At 40.6% G+C, this 23592-nt stretch overlaps 1 protein-coding gene across 1 annotated transcript; it reads left to right on the top strand.

Annotated features, from left to right (window-relative positions):
• Positions 1 to 688: 688 nt before the first annotated feature.
• On the top strand, positions 689 to 22004 carry TMPRSS12 (transmembrane serine protease 12). Its single transcript, XM_086715118.1, is given in 8 exon segments — positions 689 to 811; positions 813 to 873; positions 875 to 1012; positions 1675 to 1805; positions 1807 to 1866; positions 9290 to 9558; positions 18145 to 18287; positions 21649 to 22004. Coding segments are annotated over 8 exon segments (1086 nt in total). The 5' UTR covers positions 689 to 779; the 3' UTR covers positions 21901 to 22004.
• Positions 22005 to 23592: the final 1588 nt, after the last annotated feature.

Here is a 23592-nt window from a genome sequence, read left to right as displayed (position 1 = left end):
AGCAGTTACCATCAGGCAGTTTTGTCAATTTGCAGTCCTGCAATTTGATTTTATCAGCTCACCCTGAGTGACCACTTGAAAGCAAACTACTACAAAACACGTATCACAGAAATTGGTTCCCCATGGCTATTACCTCTGATCCCCACCTTGCGTTGCTTTGTTCTCTGCTTTCCTCTCCCCTTCCCAGCTTCCGTGCCTCAGTTTAGCTGCCCTGACTTCTGGAAGCTTCCGGGCCCTACAAGTCTGAGCTAGCAGTGCCCAGGGCCCTGCACGTCCCCTCCCACAACAGTGGCCCAACTGTACTGTATGAGCACAGTGGATCTGGCCAATGAATGAAGCTCGGATCCGGTGAGGGCAGCACTCCTCAGGTGCGTCCGCCCCGTGAGTGGAAGCCAACGGGCACAGCCCCATCCGGGCCATTCCGCCAGCCTCTTTGGGCCTCCTGCCCCTGGCCACCCCGGTGCTGGGGCCCACCACTCTGCATGCCCGCACACCCAGTCTCCTAGACTGCGGCCAGCCAATGCACACCAGCGTCTCTTAGGCCGTGGCCCATCGGCGCACTCTGCCCCCCATCTAATAGGCCACGGCCCACCTGTGCACTGCCTCCCCGCCCCAGCCGGCGAGCACCTGTCCCCGCCCCCCCCCCCCCCCCCCCCCCCCCCCCCCCCCCCCGTCTCCTAGATGCGGACCACCGGCGCACCATCCGTCCCAGTCTCCTGGCCCGCGAACCGCCTGCGCACCCCCGTCTCCCAGCCCCGCCCACAGCCCGACAGACAGAAATGCCTGCCGCCATCTTGTGCGCCGGAGTTTCAAATGGGGCTGTGGCTCCTGAGTGCTGCCCTGCTGTTTGTGGGCAGCGCTCTCCCATACGCAGCCGCACTACTCACTCTCTGAAAGGACTGGACGCAGCCCCTGGCAGGAGCAGGTGCTGCCCCCGGGTGGCCTGAGGCCCCGCGAGCAGAGGCGGAGGGCACCCCAGGCCCGGAGGAGGGAGCTGCAGACGAAGAGGGCAGTATCTGTTCATTCCTCTCTTTGGACGGGGTCCTGTGCGTCTTCCCCACTTCTGTAGTGTTGGATTGGGTCCCTCCCTTTCTGTCGTTCCAACTGTCTTTAAAACGTACAGACCTAAGCAGTCCATTCGTGACAGGGTAGTAGTCTTGTAACAAAAACGCCATAGGCTTGTGTGGCGCATCTATGTATGTTCAAAACACTGAGTTTGTCTTTCCCATTTTAATGATGAGGATTTAGTGGATTCAGGGTTGAAAAGGCCCGTAGGTGACCTTTTCATACTACACTTGAGAAAAATTAACCTAACAAGTTAAATGCAAGTATTGTAACTTGTAGCCCGTGATTCATCAGTCCCAGCTCTCTAATTGCCATTCTGCACAGGAAACAATTGATACCTGTCAAAGAAACCTATCTCATTTAGAGAATAGAGTTTAAAATTAATGAACTGTGTTGATCTAACGCCCATTTGCAAGTGATCAGTTAAGCCGGTTTGTCTTAACGCTCCTTTACTTTTTTTTTTTTTTTTCCCAGAAGATGGGCATGCCTTAGGTATCCAGACTTGCTATCCATCTTTAAATAGGAATTAAAAGATTAGTGTGTTAAGATTAGGAGGTAGTGCGTATTATTAGATGTTCAGTCCAAATAATATATGACTTTTAATTTTAGATTGTGAACAGCACCACTTGCAGATGCATTGAAAGGTCTCGGATTATAGGGGGCACAGAAGCTCAAATTGGTGCATGGCCATGGCTAGTTAGCCTGCAGATCCAATCAGGCAAAATTCTTGCTCACATGTGTGGGGAAGCTTAGTGAAAAGTAAGTGGTCCTCACAGCTGCCCACTGCACTAAGGACACTAGGTATGTATTCAAAACACAATTCCTATTTTTTCTCTGAGGGAGTATTTATTTATTTATTTATTTTAAATGTTTTTATTTATTTTTTGAGACAGAGAGAGACAGAGCATGAGCAGGGGAGGGGCAGAGAGAGAGAGACACAGAATACGAAGCAGGCTCCAGGCTCTGAGCTGTCAGCACAGAGCCCGACGCGGGGCTCGAACTCACAGAGTGTGAGATCATGACCTGAGCTGAAGGCGGACGCTCAGCCGACTGAGCCACCCAGGCGCCCCTCTGAGGGAGTATTTTAAAGTAGTAGAGGACCATTTTATTTCAGTCATGTTCAGTTAAGCTGTGTGTTTACAAATAGCCATAATGCTTTACATGTAGCACACTATTTATTGACGTGAATCCTATAAATCAGAAGTCAACACACTTTCTGCAAAGATAGCAAAAGTTTTAAGGACTCTGTCACAACTACTCAACTCTGTCGCTGTAGAACCAAAGTAGCCATAGACAGTACAACTGAATAAGTGTGCTGTGATCCAATAAATTACTTATGAACACTAAAATTTGACAAAATACTATGGGGGAGAGTCCCAACCATCTAAAAGTATAAAAAACATTCTTTGTTCGTGGGCTATACAAAAATAGGAGACAGGTAGATTTGGACTATGGGTTGGAGCAATGGGTTTGGAGCAACGTCGGACATTGCTTTAAATACTGACGATTTTCTTTTAGCTTTTACAATTATGTTGCAACCATGTGTTTGTCTTTCTCATGATTGGATCATGAGTTTTTTAAGAACAAGAGCTACATGTTTTATTTTGTATTCCTTGGACTAATATAGGACTTGGCCTACTTTATAGAAGACCTAATAAATGTTTATTGACTCTATGGGTGATGTTAGTCTTAGAGAAATAGGATTTACCACAGTTAGAATAGAACTTCATGACCCTTATAACCATTTCATACGAAGCTCTAAGAAAAATATTTTGGGAAATGATGGTACCTGTCATATAACATCCCTTTAGCTGTTTGGTTTTTTTAAAAGTTGTTTTTCATGTTTATTTTATTTTTGAGAGAGACAGACTGTGATTGGAGGAGGGGCAGAGAGAGGAGACACAGAATCTGAAGCAGGCTCCAGGCTCTGAGAGCTGTCAGCACAGAGCCCAGTGTGGGGCTTGAACTCACGAGCAGTGAGATCGTGACCTGAGCCAAAGTCGGCGCTTAACTGACTGAGCCACCCAGGTGCCCCTTTAATTTTTCATTTATAACAGAACAGATCTCTTGGAGAAGAATGAAAAGTCTTTAAAAGGGACTAACAAGGGGCGCCTGGGTGGCTTCGTTGGTTAAGCGTCCGACTTCAGCTCAGGTCATGATCTCACGGTCCGTGAGTTCGAGCCCTGCGTCGGGCTCTGTGCTGACAGCTCAGAGCCTGGAGCCTGTTTCAGATTCTGTGTCTCCCTCTCTCTCTGCCCCTCCCCTGTTCATTCTCTGTCTGTCTCTGTCTCAAAAATAAATAAATGTTAAAAAAAATTAAAAAAGAAAAAAAGGGACTAACAAGTTCAAAATTCAGTTGAGGGCAACTGGCCTGATGGGGTACATAAGGTTTTAGTCTGTGTACTACATTTTTTGTAAGTAAGCTCTATGCCCAACGTGGGGCTTGAACTCATGACCCTGAGACCAACTGAGCCAGCCAAGCGCCCCGGTATACTAAATTTTTGAAACATGCATTTCAGTTCCATAAATTGGCTTTTTGAGGAACAGAGGTAGAAAGATAGTAAGATACTAAGGTATACACCAAACGTGGAGATCTAGAAAAAAAGTTTCAGAGTTAGGAATCAATTCTGTTCTTTCAAGGGTGAGTGCTTTACAATTGTTTTCTAACATGCTATCTTTAAAAACTGCTTTTCCACAGCATTCAGACCTCAAATCAAGGGAGGAAAACCCTGGTTGATATGGTTTGAAGATTCTTGGAAAAGCTTTTCTTGCCTACCAAGTCCTGACATCGTGCTTTTTACTGGTCTAGTCCTTTGACACAGTAAGAAGAAAAATGAGTTTAGATTGAGGAGACCTGTATCCTACTTTTCCACTGACACTCTGGTGCTGAGCTTTAAGGAAGTTTCCAAAACCTACCAGATGTATGACCTTGGTCAAATAATATAGCTTTGTTACATTGTCATCGAATCTTAGGCTTCAAAGAGGCATTTTCAAGGTCTGGTTCAATCCTGTGTCCTGTATTTGAATCCTTCTTACAATATTGAAGTAAGAGGCTGTCGAGTCTGAAATAATGATCGCTTCAATGTGCTGAGCCAGGAACGTTTTCGTACTTGATTTTACTAACGTTTGCAACCATTCTTTGCTGTAGGGAGACCCTGAGACTTAAGCATTAAGTACCTCGCTCATGGCTAGAGAGCCACAAAATCAGGGATCAAATCCAGGTTTGTCAGAATGAAAACTCACACATGTAACCGTAACTACAGCATACGGCTCTCTACTTGAAACATTTCTTACGATGATGCACTGGTACCTTAGGAGGAATCTCACTTCTTTTCTGGACAGCTCTAATTCTTAGAGAGCTTTTCTTATGTTAAAGTAAGTGCCTTGATTTTTTTATCTGCTTTCTGACGCCAGATATATTGAATTCAGTTCTTCGAGGATAATGTTCATATTCCACTTAACGTTTCTCAAGGCTAAATCTCATTGATGTTTTTTTTACTTCCGCACTCGACATTTACTGGATATATGGTATCTGCTAGGGGCTGGGCTGGGTGCTGAGGAAGTAGACATTACTGGGGCATAGTCTCTACTTTTCAGAAGCACCTTCTCTGTCAGAGGACTAACTTTGCCACCTTTTATTCCGGTTCCTCCTCACTTATCTTGCACCGTCAGCGATCCCTTATTCCTTCTTATAACGACCATTTATCAAAGACTTGCTCTGAGATTAAGTACTAAGGCTGTTAAATATAATTCTGTGTTAAAAAAAAAAAAAAAAAAAGCCCTCCCACTAACCCTCTGAGGTAGATAGCTATTATTCTCTCTGTTTTACGCCTGAAGAATCCAGAGAGCAGGGCGATTTGGTAACTTGCCCAAGATCACACTGCTGTTAAATAGCAGCCCCCTGATTTCAAGCCAGTTCTCAAATCTGTGCTGTTTCATTATACTTCAGTGTTGCTTTAGTATTTTTCAACCTCTCTCTGGTTTCTTCCCTGGAATCGTTACATGTGTTTAGATCACTCCGCCATTATTTAAAAACCCAAGCAACCTACCGATTAACCCTACCTGTTTCTGTTCTTCCCTTCACTGTTAAACACTCTGAGAGACCCCCTTTTGCTTCTTCTGCATTGACTCATAAGATCCCAATTGCAGTCTGATATCTGGGGCCAAATCACACTGTTAAAGATCCCCCTCCGTGCCAAATCCAATGACTGCTTGTTAGTCCCCATCTTATTTGATCTTTTTTTTTAAGTTTCTTTCTTTATTTTTGAGAGAGAGAGAGTGTGTGTGTGCAAGCGGGGGAGAGGCATAGAGAGGGAGGGAATCCCAAGCAGGCTCTGCACTGTCAGCACAGAGCCTGACGCAGGGCTCAAATTCACGAACCGTGAGATCATGACCTGAGCCGAAACCATGAGTTGGATGCCTAACCGCCTGAGCCCCGCAGGGGTGCCTCCTATTTGATCTTTATAGCATGTGGCGAAGTTGACCGCTGCTCTCCTCCAAACGATCTATTTCCTTGATTTCTTTTTTTTCTTTCTTTTTTTTTTTCTTGATTTCTAAGTCACCGTCTCTTTTTTCTTTTCTCCTTTTCCTTGATGAGTCTGTCATTGTCTAAATGGCAGTATTTCTAGAGTTCCCCTTCTTATCCTTTTGCCTTATCCTCTGTACTCTTCGCTGGAGATGTCCGTCTACTTCTGTTTCAGTAGTCACCATGTCCTGGAAACACCCAAGTCTCTCCAGGGGAGTCATATTTCCGGTTCTCTACTACACATTTATACTGGAGTTGCCGTCTCAGCAAGTCCGAAAATGAATTTTAAAAAAATCTTTCCTCTACAACCCTGTTCCTTCTCGATTCTTTCACAGAACACCATCACTAATGGCTCCATTACCTAGAATTAGCTCTCTCTGCACAGTAGCTCTTAAATTTGTTTCTCGTCTTCCAGTACCCCACACTGATTAGAAATCGATTCAGAACATCAGTCTCCATGTGCCTAGGTCATCGCTTACACAACTTAACACTTACACTACTACTATGGTAACTATCCTAATGCATGTGAAGTGTATCTCACGGTGGCTTTTGTGTTTTGTCTTTGTTTCTGTTTTTGTCTTTGTATTTTTCTGAGAGAGAGCGTGCAAGAGTGGGAGTGGGGGGCAGGGGTAACGGGAGGGGGGGGCAGAGGAAGAGAGAATCCCAAGCAGGCTCCATACCCCACGTGGAGCCCAATTTGGGGCTCAATCTCACACCCTGAGATCATGACCTGAGCTGAAATGAAGAGTCGTTTCAGCATTCGGTGCTTAACCGACTGAGCCACCCAGGCGCCCCTCACTGTGATTTGGATTTACATTTCCCTAATAACTAGTGATGTTGAGCACCTTTCAATGTGCTTATTGGCCATGTGTATATCTTCCCTGAAGAAACATGTATTCAATCCTTTGCCCATTTTTAATTAGTATTTTTGCTGAGCTGTAGGAATGTTTTTTTATATTCTTGATATCAGTCCCTTATCAAATACAGGATTTGCAAATATTTTCTCTCATTCTGTGGTTTGTCTTTTCACTCTCTTCATAATGATCTTTGATGCACAAAAGTTTTTAATCTTAAAGACGTCCTATTTATTTATTTATTTATTGTTACCTGTGTTTTTGGTGTCATATCCAAGAAATCATTGCCAAATCCAATACTGTGAAAGTTTCCTCCTGTGTCTTCTTCTAGGAGTTTTTTTGTTTTACTTTTATAGTTAGGCCTTCATCTGTTTTGGTTTAATTTTTGCATGTGGTGTAAGGTAAGTGCCCAGTTCATTCTTTTGCATGTACATACACAACTTTGCCAGCAAAATTTGTTGAAAAGGGCTGTCCTGTCCCAGTGAATTGTCTTGACACTTCTGTTGAAAATCAGTTGAGCCCATACGCAAGGGTGTATTTCTGGGCTTTCGATTCTTTTCAGCTGGTGTGTGTGTGTGCCTGCCAGTATGATACTGTTTTGACTATTGTAGCTTTGCAGTAGGTTTCAAGTCTGGAAATGGGAGTCCTCCAACTAGAGTCTTCTTTTTCAAGATTATTTTGGCTACTTGGGGTCCCTTGACATTCTGTGTGAATTTAGGATGGGCTTTTCTATTTCTTCAAAAACAAATCATTGGGATTTTTATACAGATTGCATTGAATCTATAGATTGCTTTGGGTAATTACTGGCATCTTAACAATATTAAGTTTTCCAGTCCATGACCACAGAATCTCTTTCCACTTATTCATGTCTTCTTTAATTTCAGCAATGTATACATTTCAGTATACAGCCTGGGTCGTGTGTGTTTTTTTTTGTTTGTTTGTTTTTGTTTTTGTTTTTTTTTTACTATTATTTGAGAATGAAAGAAAGCAGGGGGAAGAAAAGAAAGAGAGGAGGAGGAAGAGAGAGAAAGAGAATGAATCTCAAGCAGACTCCACGCTCAGCACAGAGCCTTATGTGGGGCTTGATCCCATGCTGGGATCATGACCTGAGACAAAATCAAGAGTTGGATACTCAACCAACTGAACCACCTAGGTGCCCCTACAGCCTGTTTTGTAATCTTATGGTCTGAATATAAACTGAAGTAAGGAATATAAGTTGAGTAAGTTTGGAAAAGAAAAGAAAAGACCATTATTTCAAAGTAGCTCAAAGCAGTGATTTCTTTTTACACAAAATAGAACTAGGGCTTTACAATTTTTTGGTAAACTTTCTAGAGGTTACCTAACCCACTTTTAGGATAGCTAAATATCTTCTATTTCCTTGGGAGAAATTCTAGGAAGTAGAATTGCAGAGTAAAATAGGCTATTGATACATGCAAATTTTATAGGCTATTGATACATGCTGGCAAAGTACCCATCTGTTTATACTTCCCACATGAATAAGAGTTGCTTTGTTTTGGTGACTTTTGTTTATCCTGAGCATTACACACACACACACACACACACACACACACACACACACACTCATAAACTTGGCCAGTTTGAAGGATGAAAAGGAATTTCAGCATTTGTAAACAACAGCCTATAAAGTAAAAGGTCCTGGGGCGCCTGGGTGGCGCAGTCGGTTAAGCGTCCGACTTCAGCCAGGTCACGATCTCGCGGTCCGTGAGTTCGAGCCCCGCGTCGGGCTCTGGGCTGATGGCTCAGAGCCTGGAGCCTGTTTCCGATTCTGTGTCTCCCTCTCTCTCTGCCCCTCCCCCGTTCATGCTCTGTCTCTCTCTGTCCCAAAAATAAACATTGAAAAAAAAATTTTTTTTTTAAATAAATAAATAAATAAAATAAAGTAAAAGGTCCTCCTTCCCAGTCCAATTCCAGATGAACAACTATTAAATTCTTAAGGTTTTAATTGTTGATTTTGACCTACAGAAAACATTTTGGTTTTTTACTTGTTCTTTGTTTTTGTTTTGTTAAGATTGTCAAGATCCATAAGTGCATCCTGTTTTGTATATTTAGAATGTTGTGCTTGATCAAGTCCTTTTTCCTATGTATGCTATGTATTCCTATTCCTATTTCCTATGTATGCTATGTATTTCCTATCAATGCTATGTATTCACCTACATTTTCTTCCTAGTTTTTTATAATTCTCATGCTAATTTCATATCCAAAGGTTTCGTTCTAAAATTTCAAAAATTTACAAAAGTAGAAGGAATAGTTCAGTGAATTCCATGTACCTAGCATCCAGCTTCAAGTTATCAACTCTTACCTGATCTTATTTCATTTTTATCCCCACCAACTCCTCCCCCCTTCAGTTATTTGGAAGCAAATCTCAGACAGATCACTTTATGTATCTCTAAAATGAAGATGTTATTTAAAAGATTTCTGCATTAAAAAAGATTTTTGCATTTAAATATTTAATCCATTTGGGGTTTATTTTACTGTTTAATGTTTTTCAGAGATTTAATTTTATCTCACTTTTCAAACTAGTTAGTTTAGCTAGATGTCCCCATACCATCTATCAAGTAAATCATTCTTTTGTCCACTGGTAAGAAGTGATACCTTCACCATATACTAAAGTCTCATGTACTTAAATCTGTCTTAGGACCTCTGTCCCATTGATCTTTTTCTCCTTTCCTATGGCATGATATTTTTGGCTCTTATTTGATGTGACTTCACGTACATGAAAGTAAGATTCAATTTTTCTGATTACCCTGAGAAAAACAAAAACTAGTGGGAGATGAAGAATACTGACTTAATAAACATGTTTATAACAACATTTATTCTCTTTCAGAGATCCTTTAATGTGGAGAGTTGTGATTGGAACTAATAACATACATGGAGGTCCTCCATACTCCAAGAAGATAAAAGTTAAAGCAATCATTATCCATCCAGATTTCAATTTGGAAACTTACGTAAATGATATTGCGCTTTTTCATTTAAAAAAAGCAGTGAGGTATAATGACTATATTCAGCCTATTTGTCTACCTTTTGATGTTTTCCAAATGCTGGACCAAAACACGAAGTGTTTTATAAGTGGCTGGGGAAGAACAAAAGAAGAAGGTAATTATAGTCTGAGTTTTATGTGTATATTTTTTTCCTGATTACTAGAGAGGATGAACCCTTGTATACGTGTATCTCTTTATATCATGAGCTTGAGCAGTTAGTCTTTATAAACCATTGAAAAGGAAATGTTCTTTTTTTTCTTGTATTTTTTTCTTTTTTGTGGGAAAGATGAAACTGTCTTCCAAAGCAGAAATAGAGACTTTCTCTGGTTATACCTGCCAAGACCCTTGAACCTCTAGACATTCTCAGATAGGATGAGAGAGAGGTTTTAAGTGTTTCTTTGTTCCAGCTCTGTAACAGAATGGCTTATCTTTTTATTAAATTTTTTTTATGTTTATTTTTGAAAGACAGCACAAGAAGGGATAGGGCGGAGAGAGAAGGGGACACAGAATCCGAAGCAGGCTCCAGGCTCTGAGCTGTCAGCACAGAGCCCCACGCGGGTCTCGAACTCACACACCGCGAGATCATGACCTGAGCCGAAGTCGGACACTCAACCGACGGAGCCCCCCAGGCGCCCCCAGAATGGCTTATCGTAATAAGCTTCTGGCTATAAGGGATCAAATTTAGGGTCCTTTTTACTTAATGTCCTATTTAGTATCAAGCAGGTTGATTGCCATACATTTTCTTTAGTGCACAAACAGGCACTAATTATTGATTGATTGAACTACTGGGAAGAACAAATAAATGTAGAAACTAGTCTCTGCCTTTGGTGTTAACAATAGCTACTACTTGAGAGCATTTACCGTGTTTTAGGCCCTTTTTCTAAATATATCATTTTCTTTTATCTTCAAAATATTCCTATTAGGAAGTTAATGTTATTATTCCCATGTAACAGACCAGGAATTGTGGATCTTAGAGGCTGAAAAGGTAGGACACAAATTCAGATCTTCCTCATTGTAAAGCCTGAATATATAAGTACTACATGAAGTACAAATTGCCCTCAAAGGAATCCAAATCTAGTTAGCAATACATGATCTCAAGCATTGAGTCTCTTTTCTATTCCCCACAGAAACTAGCCATTTAAATATGTGTAGATTAGGCGTGCCTGGGTGGTTCAGTCGGTTAAGCATCCGACTTCAGCCCAGGTCATGATCTCATAGTTGGTGGGTTCAAGTCCTGCATCGGGCTCTGTGCTGACAGCTCAGGGCCTGGAGCCTGCTTCAGATTCTGTGTCTCCCTCTCTCTCTGCTCCTCCCTGCTTGCACTCTATCTCTCTCAAAAATAAATAAAGATGAAAAAAATTTTTTAAGAAGTAAATAATTAGGTATAGATTAGATAGAATACCAGATAAATGTATGAAAGATCTGTGAATTATTTTTTTTTCCTCTGAGAATACTGTTTAAACAAGATAAAGAGGTATGGGCTTTAGGACCAAAGACCTAAGTCTAAATCTCAGCCCTGCAGTGTACCAGCTGCATGACCATGGGCAAGTTACTGACTCTTGAACAACAATTAGAGCAATGATATAGCAGCAGCGTCCATTTATTCAGGTCTAGGTACTTAATAAAATGCTAAGCACCTTAATGCATTTCTCACTTAATGCCCCCAGTAACACCATGAAAAATACTATGACATGAATAAACTGAGGTTTGAAGATGTTAAGTAAGTTGCCCCAAATTACACAGCTAAGTTAGGAGTAAAAATTCAGTCCCAGGTTGGCCAGCTTCAAAACTCATGTGTTTCCACTATATTATATCATCTGTCACAATGTCATATGTATTCATGATCTGTGAGATGATAGCAATTATACCTATGAGAGGGGCACACGGGTGGCTCAGTTGGTTAAGCGTCCTACTTCGGCTCAGGTCATGATCTGGTGGTTCGGTTCGTGAGTTTGAGCCCTGTATGGGGCTCTGTGCTGATAGCTCAGAGCCTCGAGCCTGTTTTAGATTCTGTGTCTCCCTCTCTCTCTGCCTCTCCCCGGCTCATGTTCTGTCTCTCTCTCGCTCTCAAAAATAAACATTCAAAAAAAATTGAAAAAAAAAAAGAAGTGTTAAGATACCGATTAACATTAGATTGAAGCATGAATGGTCAAATCTCAATAATAGAAATAGAAGATACAATGTGTAAACTAGTAGCAAGAAACAAATGGAATAAGAAAATGAAGACAAAATCTTAATAAATCAAGAAAGAAATAAGAAGCATAGGAAAAGTGAAAAAAGTAGAAAATATAAAATAAGACAGTAGAAAAAAGCCCAAATATATCCATAATCACGATAAGTGTTAATGGAGCAAACCATTAGTTAAAAGACAGATAATCAGATTAGGGAGTAGGAAATCCAGTTTACCTAAAGGGATAAGTAAAACAATAGTAAAGAAATATATCAAGTAAATCCAAATTAAAAGAAAGCTAGTATCACTATGCAAATTGCAGACAAAATAGACTTTAAGACAAAAGAATTATTAGGGATAAAGAAGGTCATTTTTATTTAGAAAAGGTTTAACTCACCAAGACGATAGAGCAATTCTAGACTTCTGAACCTAATAGGACCCAGATAATATTAAGGAGAATTATAGAATTGTAGGATTGTATAGAAAAGTAGAATTGTACAATAAACATTATAACTCCTCTGTGATGGTAGGGAATTTTAATACAACACTATTTTTATTATTAACATATCAAACAGATGAAAACCTAGTAAGTAAAGATTTGGAATATTTGAACAACATAATTAGTAAGCTTGATTTAATAGCCAAATCACTGCCCTCAAAAAGTTAGAGAATTTTATCTTTTCGAGTATAGGTAGAATCTTTATAAAAATTGACCACCTTCCGTGGGTTCAAGCCCTGCATCAGGCTCTGTGCTGACAGCTCAGAGCCTGGAGCCTTCTTTGGATTCTGTGTCTCCCTCTCTCTCTGCCCTTCCTTGCTCGCACTCTGTCTCCCTCTCTCTCAAAAATAAATAAACATTAAAAAAATAATAATAGGGGCGCCTGGGTGGCGCAGTCGGTTAAGCGTCCGACTTCAGCCAGGTCACGATCTCGCGGTCCGTGAGTTCGAGCCCCGCGTCGGGCTCTGGGCTGATGGCTCAGAGCCTGGAGCCTGTTTCCGATTCTGTGTCTCCCTCTCTCTCTGCCCCTCCCCCGTTCATGCTCTGTCTCTCTCTGTCCCAAAAATAAATAAACGTTGAAAAAAAAAATAATAATAAACTGACCACTTACTAGCCCATAAAACAAATCTCGAAGTTCAAAGGGTAAGTACTGTACAAACTATGAACTGTGATTATGAAACAATAAAATGATAAAAGGGATGGGAATTTGGGCTGTGATGGCATGGGGAGGGTGGCAAATCTTCTCCCCCCTCCCCAGATATAAACTGGACAAAATTGCCAAAAGCAACCACTTCAGGGCCTTGAAAATCAACCAAAGTACACAACACATTGAGAAATATTTGTTCATCATAAACAGCTATAAACTGGGTAAAAGAGGAACTTGCAGCTTTCTTGTTTGTGGTTGGTCCAAAGTCCCCTCTCATCAGTCAGTGCAATAGTTTTACTAGGGTCACAAAGAACAGAATCTTGTTACCAGAGGAAGTGAACTCTATCTGGAACAGCAGATGAAAATCCTGGCTAACAGCATTCTCAATAAAAAGTAGAAGACTCAGCAAGAGACAAATGGGGAAAACCCACAGCCTCTGCTAGTCCTGGATGTGGCCAGCAGTAGAACAGTCAGAAATTTGACAGATAAATCCTGAAAATGTGAGAGCTATAGAATAGCTCAATAAGCTTTCCAAATATCCTTGGCTGGTTGGGAAACCATACATGTGTCAGGAAAATCCGAGAGAACTCACAATAAAGAGAAAGTCAAAGTAGATTTGAAAACTGACTGGACTTTGAATACAGTCCCCAACCCAAACACAGATTTATTCATCAGCAGCCCAAATCATTGACTGACCCCTAAACTATACAGATACACATGCAAGCCCTATGAAGCTAGGCTAAAGGTAAAAATCAGAATTAAAACACTGAGCAGAAACATCAACAGTCACGACAGACGAGTCTACAATTTAAGTCCGGGCAAGTTACTTTAAGGATGACAACATTCTTTTTTTTCTTTTTTCTTTTTTTTTTTTTTTTTATTTTAGAGCATGTGAGCAAGGGAAGGGCAGAGGGGGAGACAGAGAGAGAATCTTAAGCAAGCTCCACACTCAGTGCAGAGCCTGATGTAGGGCTCAATCCCACCATCCTGGGATCATGATCTGAGCTGAAATCATGAGTTGGATACTCAACTGACTGAACCACCCAGGTGCCCCTGACAACAACATTCTTGAGGAAGGAATCAAAATCCAGGGTTGTTACAATGTACTGTCTAAAATGACAAATTTTCTTTCTTTTTTAAAAAAAATTTATTTATTTTTGAGAGAGAGAGAGAGAGAGAGAGAGAATGAGACCATGAAAGCAGGGGAGGGGCAGAGAGAGAGGGAGACAAAATCCAAAGCAGGCTCCAGGCTCTGAGCTGTCAACACAGAGCCCAATGCAGGATTCAAACTCACGAACCATTAGATCATGACCTGAGCTGATGTTGGACTCTTAACCAACTGAGCCACCCAGGCGCCCCTAAAATGCCCAATTTTCAACAAAAATATAAGACATAAAAAACAAACAAAAAACCCAAAAGTGTCACCTATTCTCAGGTGGGGGGAAATGGTCAATAGAACCAGACTCCATATAGGCTCAGGTGTTGAATTTAGCAGATAAAGATTTCAGAGAAGCTCTTTAAAAAATTATTCATTTACTTTAAGAGAAAGAATGCAAACCAGATTGGGGGAGGGGGGGTGGAGAGAGAGAGAGAGAGAGAGAGAATCCTAAGCAGGCTTGGTGCTATCAGCACAGAGTCTAACACAGGGCTCGATCTCACGAACCATAAGATCATGACCTGAGCCAAAATCAAGAGTTGGATACTAAACCGATTGAGCTGCCCAGGCACCCCAAAGAAGCTCGTTAGGTGTGCATAAGTCAAAGGAATTAAAGGAAAATGTGATGACAATAATTTACCAAATAGGGAATATCTGTAGTGAAAGAGTCAATTTTCAAAAGAACTGAATAAAAAGTCTCGAATCAGTGAACTGAAACTGAAACAGCAAAAGAAGTGACCTAATCTGAAGAACACAGAGGAAAAATATTGCAGAAAAATCAATACACACTCAGAGACATGTGGCACAACATCAAGTACACCAACATGTGTGCAATGGGATTTCTGGAAGGGGAAGAGAGAGAAGATGGGGAAGAAAAAATAATTCAAAGAAAATATGGCCCCAAGCTCCTGAAATTTCATGAAAAACATTTACAAAAGCTCAATGAATCCCCAGTTGAGATTAAAAAAAAAGAAAGAGATCCACACCTACATTCACTGTAGTCAACAGAAGAGGTGCAAGGTCTATACATTGAAAACTTCAAGGGGCACCTGGGTGGCTCAGTCAGTTAAGCGACCGACTCTTGATTTCGGCTCAGGTCATGATCTCATGGTTCGTGAGCTCAAGCCCCACATCGGGCTCTCTTGTCAGCGCAGACCCCTACTTCGGAGCCTCTCTGTCCCCCTCTCTCCTTACCCCTCCCCTGCCTGTGCGTGCACATAGTGTTCTCTCGCGCTCTCAAAAATAAACATTACAGGGGCGCCTGGGTGGCTTGGTCGGTTAAGCGTCCGACTTCGGCTCAGGTCATGATCTCACGGCCCGTGAGTTCGAGCCCCGCGTCAGGCTCTGTGCTGACCACTCAGAGCCTGCAGCCTGTTTCAGATTCTGTGTCTCCCTCTGTCTCTGCCCCTCCCCTGTTCATGCTCTGTCTCTCTCTGTCTCAAAAATAAATAAACGTTGAAAAAAAATTTAAAAAAAAAAGCAAAAATAAACATTACAAAAAAGTAAATATTAAAAAAAAAACCTGCAAAACATGACATAAAGAAGACCTAATAAATGAATGTCATACCGATTTGTATTAGAAGATTCATTATTGTTAATATTACAAGTATCTCTAGATTGACCTATATATTCAATGCAATCGCTATCCATATCCCAGCAAACTTCTTCATACAAATTGACAAACTTAGATGAAAAGGCAAAGGACCTACAACAGCCAAAATTATTTTGACAAACAACAAGGCTGAAGGAGTTACTCTGATTTCATATAAAACTATAGCCATCAAGACAGCAGGGCATGGGTTTGTTTTCTGTACTGAGAGCATAGAGATCAATAGAACACAATACAGTCCAAAAAAAAAAAAAAAAAAAAAAGGCGGGGGGGGGATCCTAACTTACATTTGTGGCCAATTGATTTCTTCATACAAACTTTCTAGAAAAACCCATAGTGGCAGTAATCCTATTAGTCATTTTTTGAATGTGGGTTGGAGGTGGGAATTGACCGTACATGGGCATGGGAGGACTCTTTGGAGTGAAGGAAATAGTCTAAAACTGGGTTGTGGTGCCGGTATAAATTTACCAGAAATCATCGAACTGCAAGCCTACAGTGTGAGAATTTTGTTATGTAAGTTAAACATTCATGAAGCTTTTTAAAAAATGACAAAGATAATTTTTTTAAAAACTCACACATTTAGAAAATTCAAAATACACTACGAAATAACTCCTGTGTCATAACTTTAAATCCTTAGACCTGAACTGTAATGTATATACTGCCCAGAGAAGCTTGAATGTTGCAATTTCAGTGCCACATAAAGGGAAATGTAAGGCTTTAAATACATACACCTTTAGGCTCAAAAATATCAAAGAGTAAATATTTGACCTATTAGAGAAAAAAGGCTAAACACCATGCATTAAATATCCAACTGGAAAAAGTTGAACAGAACATTACATGACCCATAGAAAGAAGAAGAAGAGAAACCGAGATAAGCACAGCAATTCATGAATAGAAAATAAAGTTAGAAAAAAGAGGACCAACAAAGCCCAAATCTAGTTCTTTGAAGAAGAAAAAAAAATAGCAAACCCCGGTGAGACTGATGAGAAAAGGAGAGAAGACACAAATACAAATAAGGTTATGAATTAAAAGATAAAATACTTTAAGCTATGTTAAGTTCTCCATTTTAATACTTAGATAAAATGGATAAATTCCTAGAAAATTCAAAGTAACCCAAACTGACTAAGAATAGTCCTATAAAGAGTAAAGGAGGGGCGCCTGGGTGGCTCAGTCGGTTGACTTGGGCTCAGGTCTGATCTTACAGCTCTTGAGTTTGAGCCCTGCTTTGGGCTCTGTGCTGACAGCTCAGAGCCTAGAGCCTGCTTCGGATTCTGTGTTTCCATCTCTGTCTCTGTCCCTCCCCCGCTTGCACTCTGTCTCTCTCTCTCTCTCTCTTAAAAATAAATAAATGTTAAAAAAAATTTTTTTTTAAACAATAGCAATCCAGACACAGAAGCGAACTTCCTGAACCTGGTTAAGGTTATCTACCTCCAGACTACAGCAAACATCATTATTATAAACGAACATTTCTCTTAGAATCAGGCACGATTTCCCCCACCATCACTACTTTTGTCAATATCATAGTAGAGATTCTAGCAAGTGCACACTAGAAAAAGATGCACAACACCTATGACTTAGGTAATAACAAAACACTCACTATTCACAGATGATGGGACTACCTACGTTAATACAGTCTACAATACATTGGAATTAAGAGAGTCCAGTAAAGTGGCCAGATATAAAACCAAAATGCCAAAATCGATTTCATTTTTATACACTACCAATAGTTAGGGAATGTAGGGGTGCCTGAGTGGCTCAGTCAGTTAACTTCCTGACTTTGGCTCAGGTCATGATCTTGCGGTTCGTGAGTTCGAGCCCCGTGTTGGGCTCTGGGCTGACAGCTCCAAGCCTGACAGAAACAAACCCCAGATCTTTTGATCTGCAGATATTTAAAAAAATTGTTAGGAAATGTAATTTTCAAAGTTAATAAATGTCACACCCACAAGGATGTCTATAATCCAAAGTTAGACGGGAACGAGTGTTGACAAGGATGCGAAGAAATTGGAACCCTCGTGCATTGCTGGTGGGAATATAAAATGGCACAGGTGTTTTGGAGCATAGTTTGGAGTATAGTATAAATTAAAATTTATAGTTCCCGTATAATTCCAAACCTCCACTCCTATGTCTATACCCAAGAGAAATGAAAACACTTGTCCACACAAACACCTGTACTCAAATGCTCACAGCAGCATTATTCATATTAGCACACAAAAAAAATCAATCTAAATATCCATCAACTGATAAATGGATAAACAAAATGTGGTATATTCATACAATGGAATATTACCTAGCCGTTAAAAGGAATGAAGTGTTGGTACATGCTACATTATACCAAGTGAAATAAGCTTGACATAAAAGCTCACATATTGTACGATTCCATTTGTAGGATGAAATGTCCAGAATGGGCAAATCATAGAGACAAAAAGTAACTTAAAGGAATTAAACTATAAACAATCAGATTATTCTTCCACGATCTTCCTAGGCACACATGCATATATGGATACAACTTTACATAATTGTTGAATCACTTTGGAAAGAAAGCCTATTCAACACGAACATTTTATATTGACGTCAAAATGCCTGCTCTCCAAAATAATTTACTGGTATTTTTTTGTTAATAGGTAATGTTACAGATGTGTTACAGGAAGCGGAAGTACATTATATCTCTCGAAAGATCTGTGATTCTGAGCAGAGTTATGGGCAAATAATCCCTAACACCTCATTTTGTGCAGGTGATGAAGATGGAATTTTTGATACTTGCAGGGTAAGACCAAATAATTTTCCTCTGCAATATTTGCTAAAGCTAGAGGGAAACTTGAACAGGCCTTTGATCACTTTCTGCGAAAGTCTTGAATTATCAAATTTAAAGGTACTAAATTCTTTTTTCTCCTTTTAAACTACATTCCAACAATCCAAATCCTATTGCTTTCGTGATTCCTTGGTTTCGTGGTCAACTTCAGGCGAAATTTGTCTTGAATCTTCCTTTTCTTATTACCACCTTTAATATACATATGTGTAATTCACCCATTTAAAGTGTATAACTCAATGGGCTTTTAGTGTATTTACAGAGCGTTGCAACCATCATCTCAATCTAATTTCAGGACACTTTTGTCAACCCAAAAAGAAGCCTCTACCCATTACGAATCACTCCCCATTCTCCGCCCACCTGCCCTCAGGCCTAGGCAGCCAGTAATCCCTACAGATTTGCCTATTCTGGAAATTTCATACGAGTGGAATCATTCAGTATGTTTTGTGATCGGCATCTTTCACTTAACGTAGTGTTTCCAAGGTTCATCCATATTATAGCATGTATTGATACTTTATTCATTTTATTGTCGAATAATATCCCACCATACGGACGTGCTGCATTTTATCCATTCATTAGTCGATGGACACTTGAGCTGTTTCCATTTTTTTTGGCTATTGTGAATAATGTCGCTGTACACGTTTGTGTATACAGTTTTTATGTGTGGGTATGTTTTTTATTTCTTCTGGAAATTCCACCTAGGACTGGAATTGTTGGGTCAATGTTTAATATTTTGAAGAACTGCCAAAGCCTATTCCAGATGGCTGCACTATTTTATATTCCTACCAGCAATATGAAAGCTCCAATCTCTCCACATCCTGCCAGGACTTGTTATTGTTTGTCGTCTTTTTTTTTTTTTTTTAATTTTTTTTTTCCTTAATGAGAGAGAGGGAGACACAGAATCTGAAGCAGGCTCCGGACTCTGAGCTGTCAGCACAGAGCCCAACGCGGGGCTCGAACGCCCGAACCTCGAGATCATGACCTGAGCCCAAGTGGGACGCCCAGCTGACTGAGCCACCCAGGCACCCCTATTGTTTGTCCTCTTGACTGTAGCCACCCTCATGGGTGTGAAGGGGTGTTTTTATTGTGGTTTTCATTTGCATTTTCCTAGTGACTAATGATGTTGAGCATCTTTTCATGTGCTTCTTCGCCAGCCATTTGTACATCTTCTTTGGAGGTGTGTCTATTCAAATAGTTTGCCCATTTTAAAACTGAGTTATTTATCTTTTTATTATTGAGTCATCAGCACTTTTTATAGATTTTAGATACAAGTCTCTCGCCAGATATATGGTTAGCAAATTTTTTCTCCCATTCTGTGGTCTCTCTCTTCATCTCCTTGATGTTACCATTTGTAGCACAGATTTTTATTTTTAGGAAGTCCAGTTTACTTGTTTTTTGGTTTTGTCTCTTGGGCTTTTTGAATCTTTCTTTATTCTACTTCTCAATCTATCAGCACTTCACTCCCAAGCAGAACCCCCATGCTCTACCCTTTTCCTACTCGTTCTGATTTCTGCAATCCAGCGTTTATCTTTCCAGTGTCCTTTTTTCTTAAAACTTTTACTGAGTGGGGTGCCTGGGTGGCGCAGTCGGTTAAGCGTCCGACTTCAGCCAGGTCACGATCTCGCGGTCCGTGAGTTCGAGCCCCGCGTCAGGCTCTGGGCTGATGGCTCAGAGCCTGGAGCCTGTTTCTGATTCTGTGTCTCCCTCTCTCTCTGCCCCTCCCCCGTTCATGCTCTGTCTCTCTCTGTCCCAAAAATAAAAAAAAAAAAAATAAATAAAAAAACGTTGAGAAAAAAAAAAAATTAAAAAAAAAAACAACAAAAACTTTTACTGAGTAAAACAGTAGGGAATCGAAATCTAATGGAATTGCATTCATAAGCAAAACATCCTCATTACTGGGGCACCTGGTGACTCAGTCAGTTAAGCGTCCTGCCTCAGCTCTCAGATCATGATCTTGTGGTTCGTGGGTTCGAGCCCCGCGTCGGGCTCTGTGCTGACAGCTCGGAGCCTGGAGCCTGCTTCGGATTCTGTGTCTCCCTCTCTCTCTCTCTGGCCCTCTCCTGCTCCCGTTCTGTCTTTCTCTTCTTGAAAACAAATAAACATTAAAAAAAAATTTTTAAGCCTCACTATCAAAAAGTAATTGCTCATTCAATGCCTACCTTATAGAGAGACACTGAAAACACCTTAGAAATACATTCCTGAATCTTTAGACCCTGAAACAGTTCTCTCAAGGTTCTAGTTGTTTTGAGTGATTAACAGTCCTTAGTAATAGTGTTTTGGTGCCCTGACAGTCTTGTATAAACTATGACAGACATTCGTTATTGTAACGCTACCGAGAGGCTTAGCCATTTATTCCTGTTACCCCTGCAGCAGCCAACGTTAACACTTGGAAAGATGCCATCTCCTGCAAGATGACAGTTTGTACGTCTCTTCTAGCGAGCAAACCTTGGACACAACTTCAAGAATCCTTTATCCATTTAAAGTTACACTTTTCACACAGAGCATTAAGCAATAAAAAGTATTCTAGTAGTATTTACAGTATTTTGCACACTACTCCCTAAATTATGTCTCTCCTGAGTAATTACACTAAAAACTCCAAACAATTGGATTTATAGTATCCTGGTGCAATAGCATGCAAATAGGAGGTTTATCTACCAGCTTTATGGTTCCTCTAAGTATCAGGCCAGACAGAATGCTTTCTGTCTGAGTTGGAATGCAAAACTGAAAATCTATGGATCTTTATAACTTGAAGATACGTTGAAAATGTATATTGGGGCGCCTGGGTGGCTCAGTTGGTTAAGCATCCGACTTCAGCTCAGGTCATGATCTCACGGTTCTTGAGATCGAGCCCCACGTCGGGCTCTGCGCTGACAGCTCGGAGCCTGGAGCTGCTTGGATTCTGTGTCTCCCTCTCTCTCTGCCCCTCCCCCGCTCATGCTCGCTCTCAAAAATAAACATTAAAAAATTTATTTATTAATTTTTTTTTTAACGTTTATTCAATTTTGAGAGACACAGAGACAGTGTGTGAATGGGGGAAAGGCAGAGAGAGAGGGAGACACAGAATCCGAAGCAGGTTCCAGGCCCTGAGCTGTCAGCACAGAGCCCGATGCGGGGCTCGAACCCACGAACCGTGAGATCATGACCTGAGCTGAAGCCGGACACTCAACCGACTGAGCCACCCAGGCGCCCCTAAAAAATTTTTTTAAAGACCATTTATATTTATATAAATGTCTGATTAATGGGATTAATTTATTAAAGCGTTCCTGTTGTTTAAAGACTACCAGAAGGAACTAACGCTATTTTGGGACTTTTTTAATAGGGTGATAGTGGTGGACCATTAATGTGCTACTTACCAGAACACAGACGGTTTTTCGTAATGGGAATCACCAGTTACGGATATGGCTGTGGTCGGAAAAATTTCCCTGGTGTCTATTGTGGGCCCTCCTTCTACCGACAGTGGCTGACGGATCACCTCTACCGGGCAAGCAGTAAAGGCATATTTAACATAAATGTTCTACTTGGACAGGTCCTCATAGCCTCAGGTTCTGTTGTCTTACTGGGGGTCCCATAATGAAATTCTGAAGCGTCTTTATCTTGCGTCGTGTCCCTTTCCATGTTCCACCTAATGAAACCCATTTATTCTTTTGGCAAGTAATTGCCCGCTTTGCACTTGTCGTGTGAACGTTTTTTGGAACAAAAGGATTGGGACATATTAGATATGTTTTCATAAATTTGGCACTGACACGCCTCTTTGATGTATTTTGATTTTTTTTTTAACTTTATCATCATAATTTTGCGTTTGGAATACTTCCCTAGAGTGTGTATAGAACATTCAGTTAAATATACGCTTTATGCATACAAATGCCAAATAATAAAGAGTTTATAATTAAAATGAAAGCTGTTCTTTCTTAAATTAATCAAAACCATTTCCTTTTAAGTTAGATTTTCTTGAAAATTTGATATGCAGCATATATATATATATATATATATATATATATATATATATATTTGAACTTTTTAAACGTTTATTTACTTTTGAGAGACAGAGAAAGAGACCGAGCACAAGTGGGGGAGAGGCAGAGAGACTGGGACCCAGAATCCAAAGCAGGCTCCAGGCTCTGAGCTGTCAGCCCAGAGCCTGATGTGGGGCTCAAACTCACAAACCACGAGATCATGACCTGAGCCGAGGTCAGATGCTTAACCGACTGAGCCACCCAGGTGACCCTATAGTGTATATTTTTAGTTACCATCCTGTTTTTGGTTCTCACTTGGAGGAGAAAAAGTATTTGCCTATTTGTAAAATTCTAATGAAAATAATTTTTAAAATATTAATACTCCCCTTCTTATGCCCAAAAAGAACCATGGTGCGGACACCCCCAAAATAATTTACTTTTTATTTAAAAATTTATCATGTGACTTTTTTTAAAAATTTTTTTTAACGTTTATTCATTTTTGAGACAGAGAGAGACAGAGCATGAATGGGGGAGGGGCAGAGAGAGAGGGAGACACAGAATCTGAAACGGGCTCCAGGCTCTGAGCTGTCAGCACAGGGCCCGATGCGGGGCTCGAACTCACGGACCGCAAGATCGTGACCTGAGCCGAAGTCGGATGCCCAACCGACTGAGCCACCCAGGCGCCCCTCATGTGACTTTCTTAAAGCCCTTTATCTACTTCTCTCTTCTTGTAAGTTTATTTATTTATTTTGAGCGGTGGGGGGAGAGAACGTGGGAGAGGGACAGAGAGACAATCCCAAGCAGGCTCCACACCGTCAGCACACCGCCAGACATGGGTCTTGATCTCGCAAACCCTGAGATCATCACCTGAGCCAAAATCAAGAGTTGGACACTTAACCAACTGAGACACCCAGGTGCCACTTACCTACTTCTAAACCTATTTTCTTGGAGCCCATGTTCCAATTTTGTATTCCTTGGACTCTCTGCATTAACTGTGAGGAGAGGTGACTAAAATCCTTGCTCGATAAAAGAGGGAATCCAACCTGAGACAAACTTACATAAAATAAATTATTAAAGCAAAAGAACAAGTTGCCTCAGTATCTACGATTAATAAATTCACATCTCCTTTGAATTTGGGGAACCCATGTTGTAAAACAGAACTAATTTTCTCATCCTTGTTTTTACATTCAATAAGCTAAAACCAAGTGTTTCGTTTTTGCTGTTGTTTTGCTTTGCTTTAACCTAATTTCAGGATCTAAACTGAAAGGAAGGATGAGTTTTCTTTTTATTAATTCGCTTAGGGATCATTG

This window comes from Puma concolor, chromosome B4 (assembly GCF_028749965.1).
Source record: "Puma concolor isolate L17-30 chromosome B4, mPumCon1.1.hap2, whole genome shotgun sequence".
In the NCBI taxonomy this organism is placed as follows: Eukaryota; Metazoa; Chordata; class Mammalia; order Carnivora; family Felidae; genus Puma; species Puma concolor.
The sequence above is the reverse complement of the archived record's forward strand: the minus strand, read 5'-3'. Positions and strand labels throughout refer to the sequence as shown.